Source organism: Lates calcarifer, linkage group LG7_1, assembly GCF_001640805.2.
Source record: "Lates calcarifer isolate ASB-BC8 linkage group LG7_1, TLL_Latcal_v3, whole genome shotgun sequence".
Lineage (NCBI taxonomy): Eukaryota > Metazoa > Chordata > Actinopteri > Centropomidae > Lates > Lates calcarifer.
The window spans coordinates 14,274,460-14,300,221 of NC_066839.1; the positions used below are offsets into that span (position 1 = coordinate 14,274,460).

Sequence of the window (25,762 nt, forward strand, 5' to 3'; positions counted from 1 at the left end):
CAGCAAAAGTTACATAACCTTGCTTTAAGGCCACTTCTCTTTTAGCTTTAATAATTCTTTAATAGAACAACTCTCAAAATCACCACAAGGACATTCACATAAATAAGTAAACTTAATATACAACGATACTGACTTGGCATTTTGAGAGATGGAGTTCTTCATTAAGATTTTTCTTGTAGTCAGCATCTGGTGACCATTAAAGGTCGTATTTGATGTGAAATAAGAAAATGAGCTCCTCTGAGACACTGGTATGCACACAGCATGTTACTAAATCAATGCAGGATAAATTTAGCCTTAGAGGTGTTACTTGGGACACACTCTCACAGACACACTCCTGCAATGGCCACGGTGTCACGACTCGTCACAAGACAGAAATTCGTATGGGGAGGCAAGCACATCAGCAAGATGGACTCGTCTCAATCAGTTAACGGACTCTTTAATTACAACATTGACAACACTTTTTATATTGAGATTGAAGGCAGAAAAACATGTTAATACATCTAAAGACGTGGTTTGAGAATAGCCAGCAAACAACAATGGAACTTTAAGTCTCTGAAATTTGAAGCCAAAAACACACGATGAGCAGAGAGTGTTGCTATACTGGCTCCATTGGAAAACAATAACTCAGCTGGCACATAGCTGCCCCATTGCTCACTGAAAACAATGAAGCAGCAGGGAATAAAGCATTGACTCCTCATCTAACTTTTCAACAGATTTGACAGAGAAATCACTAATAATATGAATAATGTAAATCAGTGGGCAGCTTTATTGCATACTGTTCATTTTGTTCCAACACTGTAATTACTTAGAAATTTTTGCATGAAAACATTATCATATATTAGTCATTGTTTTTATAATGAAATACAGACCTGGATAAAATAGTTTCATGTATCTTCTGTGCTACACCACCGCTGTGTAAGTTACACCAGAGAGAGCAATGGCCACTGGTTAAATTGATTCTTGGTGGGTTTATCCTCCTCTATATCCCTGTTCCTCACAGGGTGTCTCTGAGGTGCAGTGGGCTTTTTCTGGTTGTGCGCAGTGGTCATCGTCTAATCGTGTGTGTATATGTTAATCCCATAATCCACAGTACAGCATAATCCACAACAGGCCCACTGATACACAATCCAGTAGGGTGTGTTTGTGTGTGGGGATGAGGGAGGAGGCCAGAATATACAGGCAGTGAGAGAAGAAGAGATTTTATTGGATATATGTGATCATATCATTAAAGTTATAATCCTTAAGATTTTAATACTGGTTGAATTTGCGACACCTTTGGTTACCGTTGCCACTGTAAGTGTGGTTTAATACTACATGGCCCAAAATTCTGAGCGAAGCAGTCGGTCCTTGAGCAGCAGATTTGTCAGGAACACAACAGAAGAGCAACCAGTGTAACTTCTAACAGTGCAGCCAAAGAAGCTTGTGTTGTTTCATGTGTCAAAAAATCTTCAAATGCCTTGATTAGTCCAACCAGCAGTTTAAAACCCAGAGTTTCACTTAACAATCATTTCTTGCAAAGAAAAGCATCAGGTCCTCCTCACTTTTAAATAGCTGTAACCAGCAAATATTTGGCATTTTTGCCCTAAAAAAGTGAAAACAATTATTGAATCCAGCATTGAAAGAAAGGAATCAGGTTTGATTTCATGACAATTTTAAAACTGCAGTAACTGATTTTCTTGGCCACTTGGGGGCTTCAGGAATAAGTAGAGACACCATCATCTTATAAGTTAATATAGTGAACTTGTTGTTGCTAACAGTTGCTGTGCAGTTACAGAGCAACAATATCATTCGTATTTCTGACCTCCTGATGAATATAAGTCCAAAGTCCATTCTCTTTTAGCTCCTTTTTTAATCTCTGCCAACCCCTGAGGGAAATATCTGGATCTGTAGCTGCTAAATACTCCACTATGTTTGCTGCTGAGTTCTCAAGTCTGTTTTTCTCTTGCTGGATGCTGAGCAGGTAGTTTTTAGTGGGCTCTTTGATTTTTCTTTTAGTTGAAAACAGCTGCAACTGAAAATGACTCAATGAGAGCATTAAGAGTGAACCAAAACATTACATTTGTGGACCACTCAGCTAAAAAACTGAACTGACTGTATGGCTCCATAAAGCCAGGAGGAGCTGGAGATTCAATGTCCCGTTTTCCGTTTAAAGGATTGTAACTTTAAAGTGCAGAAACTCTAGAACAGTGGTTGTGAATTAGGATTACAATTCCCTCCTGCTTTCATGTTTTCTTTCTCATCTCAAGTGTATATACTAAAAATGAAGGGGAATGAAATACTGTGTTCCCCAGTCCACTTCTGTTTAGACAGACGGATGAGAGATAATAACTCAGAACGAGGTTGCTAAAAAACACACACTTAAGCGTTTGTATATGTGAGGTAGATGAAAGGTACATACCTAGAGGACAAGTGTCCTCATCACTCATCATGTCACTTCAGAAGGCCAAAGAAACGAGAGCGAAATTCTAAAATGTCATGGCTTTAGAAACGCATCTTTCTTTCGTTTGTGTTCTTACATACACACAAATGGTCAGTGTGATGTGTAAAGTGGAGATAATACACTGTTGCTCCTGTTGCGACCTGTTGGTATTTGCAGTATAAGAACTGCCGCTCACAGCTTTACATACAGTTTTATATATAAAGACATCAAAAGAAGCCCACAGATACAGATACACACTATCACAAATGCATAGCACTCAAACAGCACACACTCATGGACCATGAAGGTGGATTGCTGCTCTGTAACCTTTTGGTATTTTACTGAGATAAGGTCACTCACTTCTGTGCTGACTGTGCTGTGTGGCTTTTCTCAATAAAAACAAGTCTTCGCCAGTGCTTATTTTTTAGTCGTCAGCCACGAGCGCCAGATGATGCAATTTGCTCATTTACATGTAAGTGGGCTAAATTCTCTCTGCACAAATACTGAATTGGGAGACTGCAACATTTGAAAGGACCAGAATTGAGGAGTTAAGCATATTCAGGGATTACTGGTGCCTTAAATGTAAAGAGTAGTGTTTTTTTGTACATCCACTACTAAAGATAGCTCAGTTTTTAATAAAAATGAAAATAATAGTTGCTTTGCTTTCGATGCATGACAAATCAATTATACAAAAGTCTGAAAAAGTAATTTAAAAAAATACTATTTCAAGTTCGATCTCTGTGCAGTGTAACAGTTAATTGCTTCTTGGGACTCAGTAGCTCATTTGCATTTTCATTTCATTTTTCATTTTTTATGGCAGCAGGAGACACAACAACTTTGTCAAGCTTTGAGAGATAAACATGGTAAAAACAAAAACCTATGAGCCTGAGGGCTCTGTCTGTTATTACTTTAAGGTGTCCCTGATGGAACGATTGGCACATCACTACTGGCTCTGTTTCTAATAATTAATGGTATTAAATAGACTCTAAAACTCCCTCATCCCTCTTCCTCCTCCCACTTCTCCTCTCTCCCCTCTAATTCATTAGAGTGAGAGGTCATCTGAATTTCTAATTCATTAGAGAGAGCTTCTGAATAAGGTCTTTGTTGTACTATTGCGTCATGTATACCCATCTCAGACCACAGGAGTATTGCCAGAGTTTGTTTGGTGATAGCAGCATAGCATTATAGCATGATTAAGGCTTAAGTAATTTCATGTCCTGAAAAGCGCAGCAGGACATAATTATACAATCGAAAGTCTTGAGGGGAGGAAATATTAATGGTAATCCAACAGCCAGAAAGCTATTCTTAGATAGAAATTAAAAAGCCTTGATTAAAAGTGCATTGTAATAAAAGAACTCTCACCGGTGGTACTGGTGGGCCTGATGTGGGGTGTCTGGTTATGTTGCATTCACGTCATAACGTTTAGACTGTAATTATGAGCAGCCAAGTCAGAAAAACCATTAACGTCAGACTCTGTGTCATCAAAGTCACAGGTATCTCCCACTGAAATGAGCTGGAAAATCACTGCAAAGCTTCCATCATTGGCATGTACAGCGCCAGCACTAATACGGTCATTTCAGGTAATTTAAAGTAAATTCTGGTACATTTCAACCTGGTGTATTTCCCATAAATGTGGCTATGATGGTTCTGCATTTGCCGCCTCACATTTATTTATAAAGCCGTAAGATGCTTGTGACAAATGCCCTGATATATGCAGTTTTGCGCTAATCCTTGTTTCCCTTTATCTCTACTACAGATGTGGTTATGAGGACTCATAGCACCACAATAGCCACATTTATGGGAAGTACAACAGGTTGAAATGAGCCAGAATTATCCTTCAAAAGGAACTATATACACTATTACAAATACTTACCACTGCTAAAGTTACTAATGTAGACTATTTAAATAGCGGTGTGTGTCTCTTTCGAGTCACTCCAAGAATTTTGATAGATAGAGAGAGCTTGGTTGAAGCAACTGCGAACAGTATCTGTAGGGTCCTAAAGATGCTACAAGTAGCAACAAGTCTGTGCTAGTGCTTTTCAAATATTGGTATTAGCAAGAACTTTAGCTTATACATATCCTAGTATGTTATCTCATGCTGGTATCTAAATCTGTATTGAGGGCAGCAAAAAGTAAGAACCTTACAACTTAGTGCTTGCAGTAGTAAATGTTAAGAGGATAGAAAAAGGAGGCTGGAGTGAGATTAAGTAGATGAGAGAAGACGGGACAGAAGGGGAGATAGAGGTGGGAAAGGAGTAAATAAGGAAGCATTGACTGAGTAGATAGGAGAACGGAAGGACATGCGAGGGAGATCGAAGAGGATGGAGCAAGAAATAAGGGAGATTAAACAAGAATGATAAACGAGTATGGGAAGAGAAAGGAGAGACAGAGGTAAAGGAGAATAGGCCTGCAGAAGCAGAATTAAACAGATAGCAAGGATGAGAGGGGCAGAGAGCATGACAAGTCAGACGGCGAGAGAAAATTGAGAGTCTGAGTGAAGGTGACATTAAAGAGTTGAGCGAACTGAGGTTTGATATTAAAAGGAGGGTGAAGGAGGGCGACACAGGTCAAACGAAGAAGAAGATGTCTGACAGCGTGATGGAAAGAAAGGGTTAGGAACAATAGTAGAGCACAGTGACAGGCGGAGGAAGATTGGATCTGAGGTTTAGAAAAGGAGAATTGTCCTTCAGGTTTTCTTTGTCAGATGAGATGAGATTCAGCCAAAACCAACTGAAATATTTTCCTCTATCTGTTTCTCTAACTATCTGGCTGGCTCTAAACATTTATTCTACTGTTGATACATTTTAAGATTTATTTAGATGGCTTCTGTCAAACATTTTAATTGAGACTAATTACCCAGGAGACTAACTTGTTTTCCTGCAGCACATGAACGCTGTAACTTTGAAAAGAAATCAGCTCTATTAGGAAACTAGATCTAGAAACATGCTTTTTCCATCTGTAAGTCTTCATGTTGACTTCTTTGCAAAATATAAGTTCAGAAACTTAAAAATAACCTCAAATTACCGTTCTAATTCAGGTCCAGTTACCACAATGATAGGAATATCTCTACTAGCAAATAAACAACCAACAATAATATGTCATATAAACACAAACCCACAGCAGTCCGGATGAGCAAATGATGATGCCACAGTGCAGCCATGTTCAACACAACAATGGTCAGTTGTTCATTGGAGAGTGGGCAAATGCTGACTGAGCATGAATGTGAAAATGAAGCTTACATTAAGTTACTAAATAGATTGAATTGTGGTTTTCAGTGTGTGTGTGTGTGTGTGTGTGTGTGTGTGTGTGTGTGACAAACAAACAGGGAGAGACAAACAGCGGAGCTTTTAAAATGATATTTTTCCAACCATGCTACAGCTACAGTGGCAAGAAAAAATAAACATTTGGACTAACCTGGTTTGCTTGAAATAACCTGCCCTTATTGAACAAACCCATCAAGCACTCATAGTGTTGATGGAAAAAGTAAGCGGACCCTTGACCCTAGTCAAACCTCTTTCGGCAGCAACAACCTGAGGAGGAATTTCAGACCATTTTTCCTCACAGAGCTGCTGCAGCTCAGACATGTACTGAGGATGTCTGGTGTGACTGGGCCTCATCAAAAGATGTATTTTATCCATTTGAAACCATACACCATGATTTGCATATAGAAACCTCATGAACAAAGATGTTATCGCCAGTGATTCCTTTACGCCTTTAGCTGTTACTCTTTTCTTTTTAACCTCACTGAGTGTTCTGCCTTGTGTCCTTGGACTCTTCTTTGCTGGACTAAATCATCTCCATTTAAAGACTCCGTTTATCTGACTGTGGACTGATGAATATTTAAACACTTTGAGATTACTTTGTAATCCTTTCCAGCTTTACGCAAATCAACAATTCTTGATTTTAAGTCTTTGGAGATTTATTTTTTGTCAGGCATGGATCACAATAGCAGATACTTCTTATGAATAGAAAACTCAAAATGTTGGAGTGTTTTTCATAAATCAAAGTAGCTCTTTCATTTCATCCCCTGACTTCAGTTAGCTTTTATTGATGTCATTAGCCTTGGAGTTCGCATATTTTTTCCAATCTACACTGTTAATGTTTGAATGATGTATTCAATATGGACAAGAACAATGCAGTGATTGGTGTGCTAAAATAGTGAAAAAGTGATTGTTTATAATTGTAATTTTGGTGAGAATGTGACCATGTTTGAAGACAAATTTATACATATATCAGATAATTCCACTTGCTCTTTATGCTGTATCTACATGTAGTCTGGGTAATTTCATGTTAAATAGCAGGGCCAATTCATAGTCCAGCTGGAAAAACTCACCTATTGCTGAGCTCATCAAAACACCAAAAATGGAACCACCACATTGCATACTCCAGCGCTGCTAAATACCGGCTGAAATGTGTGATGGTGCATACAAATAATCTTTTTCTTTGTCACTTGATTGAATTTCCTAGAAACTTTTGTATTGAAAAATCCAGCCAAATGGCAGGCTTCCTCTCTCTGCAATAACAAGACACAAGTGGTAATCTGTATGGAAAATTTGCACCTCTGTGACAAGTCAGCCAGCCAGAGGTGAACATTTGAACCAAGAAATAAAGGTGAAAAAGGAAAGTAATAACACTGGGAGTTTCCCTGTAGCTTTTTACATGTTTAGTTAATCATAGCAGCAAACAAAAGACTTGCAGCGTGTGTTTGAGGATGCTAAACAGTACTGAAATGCATGACCAGGTGTTGATAATACCACTAAATAAATATTAAATGTAGCAAACATAGATAAAGACCACTGGACATGTGATACTTTTTGGCTACACCTGTTTAAATTAGCTTTACCACCATGCAATGTCTGAAAAAACGTTGTAGTAGAAATGCTAAAATGCCTGGCATGTCACACTCTGTCTCTACATCATTAATAACAAACAATGCTTGTTTTCTTGCGCATTGTGGTGTGTGCATTATTTGTTTTTCTGTGTGTGTGCATGTTAGTATGGCTAGAGTTAATTATTCATATAAGTGTTATGGTAAACAGTAAGCCATATCACTAAGTACCCTGTTATCTGCAGCATGCAGTCGTCTTCTCTTTGTGTGCATAACCTGTCTTGTGACTAAGTGCTGAGGCACCATTAGCTGACCTTCAGCTGAACAAAGTCAACACTGTTGCAGTGTTTTCTTTAGCCCTCACTCTGCATTGTAATAACTTACAAGAGAGCATGTTTAAATGGTCTCTTAACAGATACTATTGTACATTACAGTATATAACACAATGAAGTGCTCAGCTGAATAACCCCTAAACTGATAGTTAAATTCAGAAAGAAATGTGATCAGGAAAGTTGAATTATCAACATATTACAGGTTGTTTGTAAAAGCACTGCTTGCAGAATTCTTTTACATTGTGTCTGTGCGTATACAGGTGTGATCAGTGTGTGCTCATTAACATACTGTATATGGGTACAGTATAAGTGACGTTCAGTAGCAGTCAGGCCTAATCAGTGACAACACTTAAGTACCACAAATAGCAGTCATTGTGTGTGTGTGTGTGATGGAGATGGTGTTTGTGTGTAAAGTGGCAGCTGTGAGCTGAATGCTGCTGTTGGAGACAGGGCTCCACTGTCTGCTCATACAGCTGAGCTCAGTGCATCATGCACTACAGTGTATGTGGTGTGTGTGTGTGTGTATTTGCTTTAATGTCCCTTCGCTCTTCACACTCACATCCTCTTACCCCCTTGTTTGTAATCTCTCATTAGCCCTGCAGAGTAGAGACGCGCTTTTAACTAGACTGTGTCTGTCAGTTTGTGCACATACAAAAAAAAAAAAGCGTCTCTGGAACTGGTGGAGATTCATTGTTCTACTCAAGGACTCATCAGCAGAGCTGTGAGCTGCTGAAGGGGGCTGTTGAAAGGGCTTGAACCAAAACCTTCTGGTTAAAAGCAGATCTTCTAATCACCTTGCTACCTGCATTCTCATTTTTTCACACAGAGCTACACACAGAAGCAAAATCAGGTATTTTGTAAATAAACCAATTAAAAAAAATACATAATTTAAAATATATCTGTAATTTGAATTGGATGTTGTTTTTCTTCATATCAATATCCTCTAAGTTGCTCTAGCATTAACTCCATCTTTTTATGAATTGTTTCAAAATGGAGATGCATAGCTTTTTATATATATTTGATGAGTCATTTGTGAGTAATGCTTCTTGTACATTTGACATAGTTGACCCTATACTCTAGATGGGTTCTTATGTCAGACAGACAGATGGAAGTCAGACTGTTTTTGGCTTTGCGTAGTGATGACCAGCTTGCCTCAGGGGAATGACAGCTAAGCTGCATGTTAGCATGCAAAGGTTTGCATTGGAGATGGGAATTAATTCACATTTGCTCACATATGCTTAAGTAACTTTTTTTTTCTCCTTAAATAAATTGTGCTTCTAGGTGTACCTTTAATGCAGCATCCTTACCACTCTTACCACTCAAGTATATTTTTGAAGAGAACTTCCCTCCCTTACATTTAGCTGCTCTACTCTTGCTACTTTTTACATCAATTTTTAATCAGTGCAGAAACTTCAGAGCCTGTCGGCAAGTTGTTACTCCACTTCTCCAATAGTAGAATAATGCATCCTGCAACAGCAGGATAGAGCTTTCAGTCAGCATGAACAACTCATGCAGCTGGACTACACTGAGCTCCGACTGTGAGCGCTTGTTTGAGGTCATTACATCAGAGTGCAGCGCTGACGCCGAGCTGAGTAAAAGCAGGGAAGCTGGCCTTTAGGCACCACAACATATATTACATTCAGATTGCTCAGCCACTCTGATTGCACAAACCATTCAGGCTATTCTGCTAACATTGCGCAGCGGGATTAAGTTTCGACTGAGGCATGGTAATACATGTTAATGATGAGAGAGAGAAACTGATGAGAAAAATACTCAGCTGTGGACTGATGTGTGGCTGCAAGAGAAGACTGAGTCACTCGCTCACAATGCTGCGCTATTCCAGTGTTGTCACAAAGTGCCATGTAGCCTGTTTGACAGGTATCGTACCCAAAGCAAACAAGGATCAACAAGTGAAAGATGCAGTATCTCGTGAATAAAGTAATCTCTTATTTTGAAGGTCAAAGACAAGACTAGATTTAACTAATGATGGACTGATCAACAGATCAAAGACTGAAAGCATTTTCATAAATACACAAAATACTAAAGACTGCATCTAACAATTACTGTCATTAATTATAAACCACTTAGTGTAGTTTATGATGATATAAAAATCCTCATCTTTAAAAAGCAAATAGTTGGCATTTTAGCTTGCTAAATGATTTTCAATCATCCAGTCATTTCAGCATCAAAAATAACCTTTACACATATATCAAAATCACATTTGTCTTAAGTAGATTAGTCTTTACTTTCAGACTTTGACAGCAAACTAAGAAACTGAAAACCAGAGTCATGTGGTTCGTCAAAGGTGGGTGGACCGACTCCATCTGGTCAGGCTCAGTTAGGCTCAGGATGTAAATGCAAACTCTACCACACTGGAGTATTTATTATTATTATTCATTTTCAGTGTATTAGATAATTTGATATAAATAGAATATACTTCTGATAATCTCATCATGTGTCTCCATGTTCCCTTGAGCCTTGATTTACTCCTGACTATCGTCTTAACTCAACCTTGGAATTGATGATGCATTTTAATAGATTTTTTTCTATTTTTCTATTTTTATTCTTTGGGGATGTTTGGCCTCCTTAGAATACCATTGTAGGTCTCATAAATAACATAGGTCCATGCAGTAGCAGGCTGCAGCTGCCGGCTATTCAACAACCATTATTCAAGCTACAGTGACGAGTGTAGGTGGAGCCTGTAGCCCCCCTCCCCCTCCATACACACACACACACACACACACACACACACGTGCATGCACACACAGTAGTGTCTGCTGTCTCCTCATATATACCGCTCCCTTTTCCTCGTCTGCACACTTGCCACACTTTCAAGCGTGCTCACTCTGTCTTTCTTGGGTATATACTTACTCAAGCTTGCTCAAACAACCCCTCCTCCTCTGTCCCCATCTAGTTACACACACACACACACAAAAATTATACTCTTTTTGTCTTTTTCTCCCACACACACACACACACACACACACACACACTCCAGCTCTCCCATTCTCTCTCTTTCACCCTCCCTCTCCCACTCCTTTCTCTCTCCCTCCCTCTCTCTCTCTCTCTGAGATACACACACTCACACACCCCTCCTCTCCGTGTCAGTGCAAAGTAGAGCGAGAGCAAGGAGCCACTCGTTAATTTTTTTCAGCGTCTCCTGCCTTGCTCTGTCTTCTTCAGGGCTGCACAGAGGGAAAAGGAGGGTGCTTTTTTTTTTTGTTGTTGCCTCCATCCTCGCTGGTTCCGTCTGTCCTTCGGAGGGGGGAGAAAGAGTGACACAGAAGGGAGAGCAGGAAGATAAAGAGTGGAGAGACAGGGGAGAGGCAGGACTCTCGCTCCATCTGTCTGTCTTAGAACAAGGGGAAAGGAAAAAGAGGGGTTACAGCGGGGGAGAGGGGAACAGGAGGAGAGGGAAGGAGGCGCCATGGGTCAACTGTGCTGCTTCCCTTTCTCCCAAGCCGAGGAGAAAATCAGTAAGTGTCTCCTGCTCCTGTCTCCATGCGTGGGTGTGTGTTGTTGGAGATACCAACTGGATTGATATACTCAGTGGTGGTCCGGGAGAGATTGTGTGCATGAAGTGTAACAATACAATGTACACTGTGTGTGCGCGTGTGTCGCTTTGTGTCAGTTATCTGTATGTGCACGGCTGCATCCATGATTGTGTGTGACCTATGGATGGACATGCATGTGAGAGAGTGTAATTGCCTTTGTGTGCAGTGTAGTGTTGTCTGTGTATTTGTAGGGTAGTGGTCTGGATTGTGATTTAAGTTTCTGCACCAAGATGAAATACTTAAGGGTTGCTGATAAGTCTCCTTAATGTCCTCTTACTGCAAATATCAACTGTGAGTACTAAACTTAAAGTGTACTCTTAAACCTTGTACTGATTAGATCTGGTTGATACCTCCACACAATAAAAACTTAAAGGTTCTGTGTGGAGTTTTCTTGCAAACAAATGAAAGTTATGTTTACATTCAGTATTTCTCATCAAAACACACTATACATCCTTTAGGTCTTTAAAAAACCCTTGAATGAATTTACTTCCTCGTAAAACCTCTGAAAAGCCAAGTTTAAAAAAAATATATTCTAAACCGTGCATTGTTTATATGCATTTTTGCTAGCTAGTTTTCTTCTTCACTGCCTTTTTTGATGCATTACTGCATGTCTTTGTGCCTTGCTGCCACCAACTGTCGAACAGGGGAATGGCATGATACCAATAATTTGTGAGATGCATCTTTGTGTGCACCACACAAACAAAACTTGGACTTGCTTGTAAAATCATTACTTCATAGTGCTGCTAGGGGTCAAAACTCCACATAGTACCCAAATCATACATCAGTGGTTTTTAAATAAATATTGTTAATGGAGAACTGAACAAGAGGAGTTGCAAAACAACTTTGTGTACCAGTCTTGTGAGTGTTGTAAGTGTCCTTAGTCTGAATAATAGTATGAAAGAGTAGTATTTTTTCATTTTTTGTCACCATATGCAGCATACTTATGTATATATTTGGGAACCACTTCAACATGTACAATGAATGGCCTAAAAAGTTTAAAGATCCTCCCAGAAATTTTTTAAGAGAGATAAAAATCCTCTGCTTTAGATAATTATTTGATCTGTAATAGTTTTTCTGAAAAGAACGCTCAATTAATTTGGTAATTTTCAGCTTCCTCTTGCTTCCTGAGATATCTGAATATATGTGGAGGAGATTTAAGTTTCCACATTATACCTGTGCATCGGACCATGAATTGGTTTCCATGCCAGTTTTGTACATACATGGAGAAACACATGAATGTGAAAACAGCCGTCTACTGTCAAACTCTGCACATTCACCATTCTGCACAGTGAAGCTCAACATGTTAGTGAAGGAACCGTAACACATTTTTGAGTGGAGTGGGACTTTAAAATAACTTCTAAACGACCACTCTCCTTGTGAACATGACCATGTGGCACAGATTAGCCAGATATCTCCTCATCTCTACAAACACAGCTTTCTCTGGATGAGTTGTTCGGGCACTGATATTATCTAACATATGATGTTACACAACATCAGTGGTCAGTTGAGGAATTAAAATGGATAAACAAACGAGCAAAGTAAAGGCACAAATTTTCCACTTGATGACAGAGATATAGAGTTGAAACTGTCTGCTCTGCTTTAGCTCATATGGAAAGAAATGAGCTCTAGAGGATAATTACTGATGCAGCTTGTGGTTTGATTACAGCTTTAAGCAGCGATTTCTCTCTCATTGTTCTGTAGCAGCTGTATCAGGATTAATTTAGGTTTAGGTTGAATGTACAACTCAGTTTTGGTGCTACTACTACTAGGAGTAGAACTAGTCTTGCTTCTCTGTTATTACTTACTTACTGCACTATTATTATTGTAAAAAAACAAAACACCTTACAAATGTTCATTCCTAGTAACTTATTCCATAATAATAGTGTCAGAGTGACATGTTGAATGCTAATACAAGATGTCTGGTGTGTTAAACTGAACTCACATGCTGTTTTTAACGGTGTGGTATGGATTGGCTGTGGTGGAAGAAGGGCTTCAGTCAACAGAACTGGAGTTCAGAGTTTTCCCTGTAGTGTTTGAGGGAGTAAATCGGATTAGTTTCTTGTTTGTCCCGGTTTTCATTCTAGTGCAAGAATTGATCTTATTTAGTTAAACTAATGGACGAGCAAGTAAACTACTTCCTTTTCTGTTTATTAAAGGAGGAAAATTAAAGAAGCTTCATATTAATATTGCTGCTAACAAGTTCATTGGATTAATGATTAAACAAAGTAATAAAATGATCCAGTGATTTGTGGACTGTACTTACTGTGTGTGCTTTATATAAGATCATTTTGTCATAAACACAGACTTTGACACTGGCTGAAATGGCAGTTTTGAAAATAGGTGGTGTGTGTGTGTGTGTGTGTGTGTGTGTGTGTGTGTGTGTGTGTGTGTGTGTGTGTGTGTGGGCGCATGTGTGCTCTTTTGAAGCACTGTACTGGTAAAGACAGAAATATTAAACTGGGCTGCGTGTACACACATCACTGTGCTCTCTCTCTTCCTGCCTCTCTCTGTTTCTCTTCCTTCCTCCTGTGTTTTCCCCTATGCGTCCCGCTCTCTCTCTCCCTGCTTGCAGCTGCATTGCTATAAACAGTCGAGCCACTGTGCCCTACTTCTGAGTGGAGTGAGATGGAGGGAGAAGAGGGGAAAGAGTGATGCAGGGAATGAAGACTAATGAGGGGAAAAGAAAGGAATGGGCTTAAAGAGAAATGGTGATATTGAGACAGAGGCAAAGGCAAGGAGAGGGAAGCGGACAAAGAGGGGGAGTGTGTGTACTGTAGGTCAGATGCTACCCCTGTGATGTGGTGACAGTGTCCCTCGTGAGCACAGCAAAACACGTGTGTGTGTGTGTGTGTGTGTGTTTGTGTATGTGCTTGCAGTGTGTCTGTGTGTGAATCAACCATGACCAATATGACAAGGTGTCACACAGTGGTGTTAGCAGTCACTGCAGATGAAACACACACACACACACTACCTCTCTCTGCAAAATACTCAATGTACACACACAGACACAAATGTCACAGCTGAATTAATTTCTTTGTATAAAACACATTTAACTGTAATTGTTAGTCAAACATAGCATCTGTTGTCCATCTCAAGAAAAGCTGTGTGAGACATTATATTTGTTCTGTCCATTTGTAATAATTATCTCTGTCAAAGTATTGAAAAGAATACGTACATCCTGGAAATATTAAGGCTCTGAGCAAGAATGAGTTGTGCAAAATGTCAAGTGTGATTCACAACTACAGAGTTACATATTGCCATTTAAATGCTGCTATTATAGCGCAGCCTAATGCTGGCTATTTTGCAGGATTGCTCATAGCTGATATCTTATTGTCAAGTTGCATTAACTATAACAAAAGTCAAACCAGTGTGACTGTTAAAGGACCAAAATATCAGATACCAAATAAATAATTAGCTTTTGGAAAGATTTAGATGTGTGACAAATTAGTTGAAGATTAGATGACTGTGCTACAGCTGGTTAAAAAAGGTTTGCTGGGATGTACTAATTGTACGAATTGCGGTCTTAATGGATAGGTAGTGTGTTCCACTAAGGTTAATAACTAACTGATGAACTAACAACTCACTCACACTTCTCAGATCATCAAATATATTTTGTTCAACCAAGAGCTAAAACACACAATACTCAGTTTAGATGAATACTGAGCTCTGAGCACACAAATGCAACAAATGTCAACATTTGAGAAGCTGAAACAAGAAATGATTTGCCATTTTTGCTTGATTAAACAGCTTTAATGATTTGTCTATTGTAAAACTTTCTGCTGATTGATTTTCTATCGGTCAAAGAGTTATGTGGAAAACCATAAACTAATGTATAAATGGCCACATGGGGTTGTGATCTGCATCAAATCAGATCTTCCTTGGCTTATGGTCTAGCGTTCCACCACATTTAATTTAAATGTGTTCATCCGTTTTTGAGATTTCAAAGTGACAAACAGGTCTGGACACATTAGCAGTTACTCTGCTGCACCATAAAGCTGCATTAAAAAGTCCAGTCACTAAGTTGTGCTGTAATAAGCAGTTGTCTTTTCACTCCCTCACTGCTGATTGTTTATGCCGCCTCTCTGTTCTTGTTAAATGCTCATATGACCTCAGTGAGCAGGTTCACAGGTGACTGAATACATTTAGCAGATATTTCATTTCAACATTTTCCTTTAAAGCAGTTACTACTTTATGATAATGTACATGCATAGTGTGCCATGTTGCCCTTTGTGATCTCTTTAAACAGATCCACAACCAAACAGCGCCACTCCATTCAGAGCATTGGTTTGGTTTGTACTTTATTCCCACCCTCTAATAACAATCAGATAAAGGCAGGGTTGCTCCTCACAGAGGGAAGCAGCTTGCTTGGAATAAGCTAATGAGGGGTGGCTCAGCCTCTGGTTGGCCACTGCATGAGCTGTTCATCTGCATCGGCGGTGTAACAACAGAGCAGAAATGACCTTGCTTAGACGAGAAGAATGTTTTCCTTTGAGCTGTTGAAGTTGGCAGAAGTGTAGAGTCACAAATTGAAAAGGATAAAAAAAAAGCCAGCTATGTGGCTGTATTTTACGAGCCCCTTACAAGAGTAGAGAGTGATACACAAAGAAAGGGAGCAGTGGTTAAGACAGCAGAGACCACATGTGAGGAAGAGGGGGAGAAAGATGAGAACAGAACAGGGAGGAGGAGAAAGAGGCGATGAGGGAGCAGAGAGAGGGGAAGAGATGCATGCAGCACTGCTTAATTCATGCTTTTTCCCTCCATTCATTCCTCCTCTGCCAAGTTTTCTTCTTTCATTCTGGTGCCTCTGTGCATGTTAACTCTTTCTCGCTCCAGCACTGTGCAATCTTATTTTCCAAGAAATGTAAAAACACTGAGATTTTCACCTTCTTTGTCCATGCTGTATCTGAGGCTTGCGTGAGACCGTGTGAGTCTGACAGCCAACGACAGCTCAGTGAGCTTGGTCACTGAGCAGGAAAAGCCATGCCTGAGTGCTGACTGACTGCTTTTTGCCCCAAGTCAGGTTCCGACACAGAGGAAGGAGGTACAGCTGGGTTTAAATTGCGGCACACATGCCCTGAAGAGTGGCCAGAGGGAGTAAGGGACTAAGGTTTTGTTCTGCAAAGACAAATGGCAACAGCTCAGTGTCTGCTGCTGCTTCTTCCTTTTTTTTGTTTTACTGTGCAATCAATAAGAGACTTCTTCAGTGCTTTGTCTCCCCCCTGTTAAATCGTGCTGAGGTCTGACTGGATCACAGCCAGTCGCTCTGTTTGGCCAGACGTTTCAGAACCAGGCCAGAGAGACGCTGCTCTTTATGAAGCTACATGAGCACATAATAAAGCTGCAGTAGGTAAAATGAATGGATTTAAGTAACAAAAATCCTGTGGCAAAAACAAGGCGTGGACACAGGGTTGATGCTAAGAGGCAGAGGCATGTGATTCCTTCTGTTGCTTTGATCAGAAGCGATTAATCTAAAAAAAATAATGTCACGGTTCATACCACTGAACCCCCTACAGAAACCACGCTATGTCACATTTAGTCACAGTGGGGCTGTGCTGAGCTGATAGAGCCAAGTCACGGCTTGTTATGTTGTAAGTTAGCTAAGAGACTAGTATGTGATCATTTCTGCTGTGACGCCAGGCCAGAGAACTAAAAGATGTCAAATCAAAGCCCAGTATGTGTTTTTTCCTGTTGTCCATTCACATTAAAAAGGCCGGGCTGTTTGTTTGATCTACAGTCAAGCAGGGTTCAGAGGATGACACACCTGTCCAGCTGTCCAGCTTTAATGTCTGCGCCCCCTTCAGACCTGAGCCCAATGTAAAGACATCCTTTGCCACAGTTTTTTTTTTTTCCTTGAATTAAAGGGAGCAATCCTGAAACTGTTATATTTAGCCACTCTAGCCACATGGCTCTCTGGATGGCAATGTCAGTCAGTCAGACAGCCACTTTGGTCCAGACAGAAATATCTCAGTATCTGTTAAAGACGTGGCCTTGTAATTCTGTGTATGCATGAACCCCAGAGTATGGATCCATTTGACTTTAGCCATCCTCTGACTTTTCCTGAAGTTCTACCATGAGGAAGACATTTTGGATTTTTAGAGAAATATCCTACATACACCATGAAATACTGTACAGTTACTCATGGTGCCCGGAGGATGAATCCTAATGACTTTGGTGATACTCTGTCCTCCATCAGGTTAATATTTTTGGCAAAAACTAAACACATTTCCATTGGCCTTAGCTGTAGTTTATGTTTAATGCTAGGCAGCAAATGTTAGCATGCTACTATGCTAAACTAAGATTGTAATCATGGTAAATATTCTACCTAAAATTATATCTATACCTCAGCATATTACCATTGTTATTGTGAGCATGTTATCATGTAGCTCAAAGCGCTGCTGTTGCTAAGCACAGTGTCACATATAGTACCCTTTATTCTTGTTCAAGAAGCAATTGGCCTGCACTATTTCTCTAAAAATCACCTCAGAACAGATCACAAACCTAATTAGTTGATGTTCTTTTTTTTATTTACTCCACTGTCTTATTCTTAATGTCTGGCCTAATGCTGTGCTCTTTGTTGTGTGGCTCTGCTGATGGCAGTTTTCTTTTTGTCATGTTCAATTTAGGGGGACGAAATGAAAACAAACTCTTTCTACCAGCAATTTTCATTATTGCCTAATTCGTTTCCCCTGTTGTTTTTTCTGTCAGTGTTATACAAAGGCACAGCATCAGGTAGCAAATGGCCTGCATATGCACAGCCAGCCTCAGTCCATCCCGAAGTCCTCTTCATCCTCATTGCATCGTTTTGAAGGCATGAGTGTGAAAATGGTGCTTTGATGCTGTTCATTGTCTCAGTGGAGGAAAATTTATCAGCCATGAAATTGTCGATTGGCGCGATGGTAGAGAGGAGGAGGCTCACACACGTCTGGGCACCAAACACCCTGCATCCCATTGTTCTGGCACAAGGGAAAGATTGTCAGAAATGTAATTATTTTCCTGTGTTGTTGCACACTAAAATGCAGGCAAATTAGGCCACATTAAGAAATGTTGTAGAAAGATGAGCACATCACAGAACTGCAGAAGTTTAATCCTATCTCCTAGTAGTGTTTAGTGTTTAGTTTAGTAGTGTTTTTTTAATCTTTTGCTTTCTCCAAACTTTTATTTTGCATTTGATAAATAGAGTTTAATGCTGTGTTCTTGGTGCATTTATGGGATTAGTGCCTTGCTCAAAGGCCATCTGATAAGCACACTAGGCACTGTAATGTCTTTCAGCAATTCTCCAGTTGAAGGAAAACAGTTTGGGTTTATTGATCTGACTTTCTACCTCAAGCCAGGTGTTTAATTAAGTGGATTAATCTTCATTGAGTGTACTTCTAAGAGCAGTACCCCAGTGTTATTCTGCACGCATTTAGCGGCTGCATTCGTATTTGCATTTGGTAATGAACAGTCCACCTGGCACTGAGTAATAATCCATAAACAGCTTATCATCAATAAGCTGAGTACAAGCTAGCTAGAAAACTGTGTAAATATATATTTGTTGAACTGGGCTGCAGTCAGTGTCTCGTGTCTGGAAGAGTCTCTGGTATTTCCTGAGGAAACCACTCCACCAGCAGGATTCTATATCCCCACCTACCCTGCAGCTCCACAGCCTCTATACCCTGCTGTCCTCATCCTTCACTACCTTGTTCAAGGTCTGTTCTTCCTCATCTCCCCTCCTTCTCCTCCACTCTCCAGCTCGGTCCTCAAATGTGTCCATGTATGCTTTTTTCATTTCCCGTTCAAACCTCACGTTGCACAAACCATGCTCACCCTCCTCTTCCTCACAACACGTACTGCTTGGTAGTCTTCCTCCTCCTCTTTGTCCCCCACTCTCCCTCCCCCTCCTCCGCTTCTGCCCATTGCTTTTTCTTCATTCGTCCTCTTCCTCTCACTGAATAGGCTGCATTACATTTCTGCTGGGACCTCTGCTAGAGCTTTCAGGAAATCAGATGATTTAGAGTAAGAAGAAATTAGTCATAGCAGCAGATTATTAGCCTGGAAATAAACATAATCAGTTAGGCTGCTGTATCCAGTGAATTTGATTCTGGTCTTTAATGGGATTATTATGGGTCCCTTTTATACTGAATGTAGATGTGAAGTGCCTGTGTATGGGTAGCATCACCAGAGTAGCTGCTGTCAGCTTGAACTGAACCTTAAACCTTAAACTGCTCCCTCCATCATGGAAAGTATAAAGTACTGAGAGTGCCTGGCTAAATATTTTTGGCAGACTTAAGCAGAATGTCAGCTCCGATCCAACCAGGAAGTGAACTCTATTAGTTATTTGGATGGAGAAGTTGCTACAGAAGAAGATAAATAGGTGTGTAAGGAAGTTTGAAGTAATGGTGTTAAAAGGGACTTATGTAGCACCAAATAAATCACAGCAGAGCAGTGCCCGGGAGAACAGAGCAGAGCCAAGTAAAACAAGGCAGAGTGATGATGCTGGGAATGAAATAAAAGCAAAGCAGACGCACAGTAGTTGTCACTTGACATTGTGCAGACTTGTGGCTCAGTGACATTGTACAGTCATAAGCCCAAAAACACCATCTGTACACCAACAACCTTTCAACCTTTCAGTCCATCTGAGTGTCTACGAACCAGGACACACAGGAAGAGGGAAGAAGAGACAGTTTGAAAGAGGAACAAAGTGGAAGGAGAAGAGTCTATGTTAGCCATGTTAGGCTAGTCACAGTGGCGTTACATTTAGACATAGTGAACTATGGTAACTAGCTGCCCTGTGAGGCTATACGTAGCCACAAGCTGTGTTTTTAGCTACATACTAACATCAATATGCTAACATGCTGACAATTACAATGGTAAAATGCTGACATTTAGCAGGCAGAATATTCACCATGTTTGCCACTTAGTTTTACAGTTAGCATGCTAACACTTGTTGATCATCAACCAAAGTTCTGGACAAATTAAAATGTTAACAGTGGATTAAATTGTTAACTCTCAACCATCTTAGGTTTAGGTCTTAGGTCTTTGGATTGTTGGTTATGCAAAACCATTGGTTTCTGGAAAACAGTGATAGACCAAACAACTATTTGATAAAGCAAGACCATAATCTGCACATCAAGCAATAGGGGAAGTTGTCGTTAGTTGTAGTCCTAGGTGAGATATTTAAGGCTGGACCCAAGATGATAGAGCCATGGCAAAAAATTTAAGTGAGCAATGAAAATACAACCTGGCATGCAAGCACTGTTGGACAGAAGACAGCATTCGACATATCCTGGACTAATCTCATTTCCACTATAGGTTTAACCAGAGTTTACTAATTGGCTTGGTTTGCACCATATGGGCAAAGCGTTTTAGTCTGGCTGTATATGAATTAACATCACCGTGAAAGAGACAGAGTTTAATGTAATGCATACTGATGAAGAAAGGAATGCATATTATAATGGATTTCCGATTAGTCGCATTTGTTTCGCTGTTGTTTTCTACAGCAATGGCTTTTAGAGGTCAGAGAACAGTGACATCAGTGACAATCAGTCCACAGAGAGCGACTTTACAAATGATGTTTGGAAACGGGTCTTAAGGCACAGCAGTCAATAAATGAGGGCAAAGATGAGCTACAAAGAGAAAGGTGGTGTGGTAAAGGAAAAAAGACCAGATGAGGAGAAAAAGACAACAAAGGGTGAAGGAAGATGACACTTGATGACACTTAATGACACGAGAGTGAAACCTGCCAAAAAACAGATGGAAGTCGGTACAGCCTCCTGTGTTGTTAAAAGTTGAAGTGCCTGTCTGGTTCTCATCCTGTCACCATGACAACACTGCCAGCAAAAAAAGGTAGAGAGAGAGTGGAAAAAAGGTTTAGATAAGGAGGGAGAGGTGAGGAAAAGTAAAGATGAGTTGTTAGAGGCAGAGCAGTGGAAATGGAGGGAGTATGAAAGATTGAGAGAGAGTAGAAGATACAGAAACAAAGAGAGTGAGGACATGAGCTTTGAGAAATTGTGGGTATGCTGTGTGAGAAAGTGTGTGTAAGATACTGTTGAACTTCTGTATTTGTGTGTGTGAGACAGAGATAATTTGAGAAGGAGATATCCCTGTGTCTCTCAGGCTTGTTGCTGTGGAATCAGTCTGTCCGCAGTGAGAAAGGCTTATCTGCGTCTGTGTGTGTGTGTGTGTGTGTGTGTAGCAGGTACAAAGGGCAGCTTTACTGTCATCATAAAGACGATAAAAATACTTTGTCACAAACACACACCCCTTTAATCAGTCCTTTGACAAGGTTACAGCGAGCAGAAGTCTGTTTACGTAGGGTCAAAATTACAAGCTAATATTTTCTGGATGTTCATTAACGACAGCAGGAACATATCCCCACATGCCATTAAACCTCCCATTTTAAAAAACATCTAACAATTTATTCTATAAAGCGCTGCCTCGTCTGAAACACACTGACAATTTTTGTTGTTTGCATTTATTTTTCCATGTTTGAAATAAAAGGTTCCAATGCCTGACAAATGTTTTTCTTTCAGTGCACTCATTTTTTATTAAAGTTATTTTTACAGTGTGCAGACTTGTGTAATAAATTATGCTCTGTTGTCTGGCTTTCTAGCCCTGTGCCCATCCCCAAGAAGTGCACACCTGCACCCTATTTTTACACTGCGGAGTCTTGCAGCCTTTTTATGACCGTCAGTGGATTTGGATAATAACATTTCCTCTGAATATTCGTGCATCCATTTTAGTCTTCATGTAGCCCAGGGGTCAAAACCTAATCTTTACAATCACCGCTGTCGAGCACTAAAAGTATCTCCCTTGTGTTAACAGACAAAGAGGCTTTTGTGACTGTTCTGCTTCATGAGTGTATGAAATCCACGAGACACTAAATTATCTCTGGGTTTCTTTATTTTTTGTGTGTGTGTCTTTATTTAATATTTCATGTCTGTGCTTGTGTTGCAGATTTGGTTCAGAATCCACTCCATGCCAAACGCTCAAGTATGTCTCCTCTTTATGTCGTATGTGTACAATTAGAGTTAAGAAGATTCAACACCTAATCTGTGTCTGAGTACTGACTAAAATTGCGCTCCATAATGTGATCCCTCGGGACAATCAAATTCATGTGATTACTTTCTCTGGATTACCATAGATCATACAGACAACACAATGTAAATGCACTTTTCACTGATCACCTGGAGCATGTGTAATCGTACTGATTCGTTTTCCAAAAATTCCAAATTATCATTATTATCATCATCAATCAATCATTTTTATACTCATATGTTTAATCTCATTGCAGCTGATTTCTGCATCATTTTATAAAGACACTGACAAAGTAGCAACTTCAGTAACAATCAGAATTCTAATCAATAATACAGTGTCCTTACCGCTGATGCCATATTTCTCATCTATGATCATTACACGTATTTTATCAGTTTAAATTCAGTTAACCAAAAGCAGCCTCTGTCTGTCTGCTTTAAGGCAGCAGAGCAGGAAGTGATTAAGGTGACTGTCCATTAACTGCACTGCCTGGGTGCATGGCCTTGTGTTATCGAGCAGCGCCCCTCTGCTGTAGTTTCCTTGAGCAAGGCAGTCTGAGGGGGCGCTCTTCAGTGACTCATCCTGTTCTGTGAAGTACAAGAATATTCTTCCAGAGATCGACAAAGTATCTCCTTTATGTTTTTTTATAACAGACTAAATCCATCAGTACCTACAGCCCTGAAAAGTTTTCAGTGCAACAGCTTTATTTGCTGATATTTGCCTTTTGCATTTGTATTTACATGCAGTACAAATATTTTATAACAGATATTCCTCTTTTCAATGCTGTAATAACTTCCTCCTCTACACAATGAAATATGTGTAAATAAAGTATAAATCACGCAAACAGGGTAAAGGCCTTCAGCAACTGCCCTCGTCTTTATGGGAACTGCTGATGAACTGCGACTTTGTAGTTCGCGCTGTGTTTAAACAAGCAAATTTCTTAATTTAGAAATGTGGTCTACACATTCCCAGAGATAGGGAAAATAACTCTACATGCATATTGATGTTTGTTTTATATGAAGAATATGTTTCCTGAGCAAAAGAATACATGAAATTGTGTGTGACTACCAATTGATTACTGTTAGGCACAGAGACTAGGAACCAATCATCAATAATGAGCTGCTCAAAGGTTTGTGGCTGTGAATGAGACAGTGTTAGGGCTGGAGCAAAAACATGCAAATCCATGATTTAAATGAGTGGTCATGATCTGATCATTAGTGCCAGAAGTGCCAGTTTCAGTCAGAAATGACCAGCATCCTTGGGAGACCCACATATTAGTGTCTGGAGTTTACTAAGAAAGGTGGCTTTAGAATAAATTCAGTCTGCTGCGGTCCTGAGGGTAAAAATACCTCATCAAACAGCAGGTCAGAAGTGTGAGTCACTCAAATTGACAGGCAGGCCACAGGTAATCAAATAGCACCTCAGTACAACAACAGCAGGGCTTCTAAGAAAGCACAACTCAATAAACCATGAGTTAGATGTAGTACAACAGAACATCATGTTTGGCACAAATCAATTTAGCAAAAAATAAAATGAAATAGAGAGAAAGAAAGTGAAGCTGATGTGAGCACATGGTGACTATAATTGGATGAGTGTACATATGCCCCCCAGTCTGACAAATGTTGGTTCCTATTTGGCACACTGTTAGCAGGCTGAATACCTAGCATAAATAACACAAATCCATGGATGCATAATGCATATGTCAACACAACAAGCTGGTAGTGGTGGTGAAAATGTTGCTGTGGCATGCATGTGACAGTGGCTGTAATTTATTCCCATGGTCTGTATAGTAGGTCTGAGCCCAGCAGAGCACCTGGAGGATGAAAGAAAGGATAAGTGTGGTAAGATAGAAGCAAGAATGTGCCAACAGTCAGTCATCAATATCGTAGCAAGTAGCCATGGACTGAGACACCTGCAGAGCATTTTTACAGCTCATTAGAATCATACCAAGCAGTACTGTACCTTATTCTGGTTAGATGTGTCATCTATAGTAGCCGCCAGGTGCGTCACACTAACATTACTGCATACAGTAAACAAAGAAACTGAGCTAAGTTTAGTCATACTCAGTAACCATAGCTAAACTGATGTAAGAGTTTGACAAAAAGTCAATGATACTTTGATACAACATTGCTGTTTATATTCAGTTGTGTGTTTTGTTAATCCAAAATATCTATTGTTTGCTTGTGCACATGAACAACCTGACCTTAGACCCACTCAGAAAAACATTGCTCCATAATGGTTGCAAACTCCACAGTGCATCTCCAAGGAGGAAGGATAATATGCAAAAAAGAATACAAAAATAAAAAGCAAACATTAACAATAACACTAGGTTGGTGAGAGAACTACTGCAGAACCAAGAGAATTATATATTACTTACTATGTATGAGACTTCAGGAAACCTCTATCATTCTCCATGTCTGTCTCACTCCTGCTCTGTCTACTGTCTGTTTCTATAATGAATATCAGAGCACCACGCTGCTTTCAAATATAAACAAACATTTGGGTCCAGTGGGATTTTGTGGTATAGAAGATTTGCTTGGGGATTTTATGTTTGGCCTCAGTAATCAAATGTTGAGGTGGTTATAGTGTGTTTTTGAACCACTGCAGTAATCTGTGTGTGTGTGCAGACAGACAGGATGCTTGAGTGATTCTCTATTACTCTCTCTCTGAATGGCTTAGTGCTGGCTGTCCATCTTACAGCCTGCCTGCCTAACTGTCTTTCTACATGAATTATTGACTTTCTACTCGTCTTACTTTTTTTTCTCCTGGCTTTATGTCTGTCTGGTTTCTCCTTTATCTCACTGCCTTTTTGTCTGCCATTTTGTCCATAGCAAAAGCAGAACCAGCAGTCTGATAAAGAGCTTTACTTGTTAAATTAATTATGTTTTCAAATACTGCAAGAGGTAGAAGACCTGATAGATGGCTGTTTACCTCATCTGTTATTATCAACTCTGACTGTCATATCTTTTCTACTGCTGTCATATCCAATCTATTGTTGCTGGAGTCACTCTATGATGCGTGATTGTAGTCATTTATTACTGTCAGATTAATAGTTAATTTGTGTTTTCATTCTGATCATACTGGAATAAGAATGAAATGGGCCCTGATATCATGTAAAAAGACACCAGGCACTACAGGAAGCAGCTTAGAGCTGGAATCACATCCACTGTAAATGTCACTATAGTTAAGAATTTGAATACTATGTATCACTCTTGTCACATACAGTGTAGTAGACCAGGTAGTGGCAACATAACTGTAAAATCCAGTTTGATGATGGGTTTCAAATTGAAAATGTATATTGTTATACTTTTAGAAATGGTGTATAATTCCATCAAAAATACTCTCAAAATTGCTTTTAAAATCTGATTTAAAGTTTTAATATCAGTGTCTGAAAGGATTTTCAGTTCAAAATTTTTAAAACAATATGTGACTTATCCTAAAATAGATACATTTACTTAAGTACGTGATTTAGTATTTAGGTAAGATATTACATATAGATAATTTCCTGAGTACTGTTCCAGGTGCGTATTACTGAATTCACTTTAAAGCTGCACTAATCAATATTTTACATCAACACTGGAAAAAAATAACCTGGTTTAATGTGAAAAAGCTTGCT

The 25,762-nt window shown here is 39.6% G+C and overlaps 1 protein-coding gene across 2 annotated transcripts in view; it reads left to right on the plus strand.

Annotated features, from left to right (window-relative positions):
• LOC108896860 (A-kinase anchor protein 7) overlaps positions 1-25,762 on the plus strand; it is a 41,587-nt gene that overhangs the window by 12,309 nt on the left and 3,516 nt on the right. The window contains exon 10 of one of the 2 annotated variants that reach the window (XM_051071952.1): positions 22,069-22,104. The exons of the other annotated variant lie outside the window; for it this stretch is intronic. Coding sequence (XP_050927909.1) covers positions 22,069-22,104 — 36 coding nt within the window. The remainder of the gene's footprint in view (positions 1-22,068; positions 22,105-25,762) is intronic. 2 annotated transcript variants of the gene reach the window in all.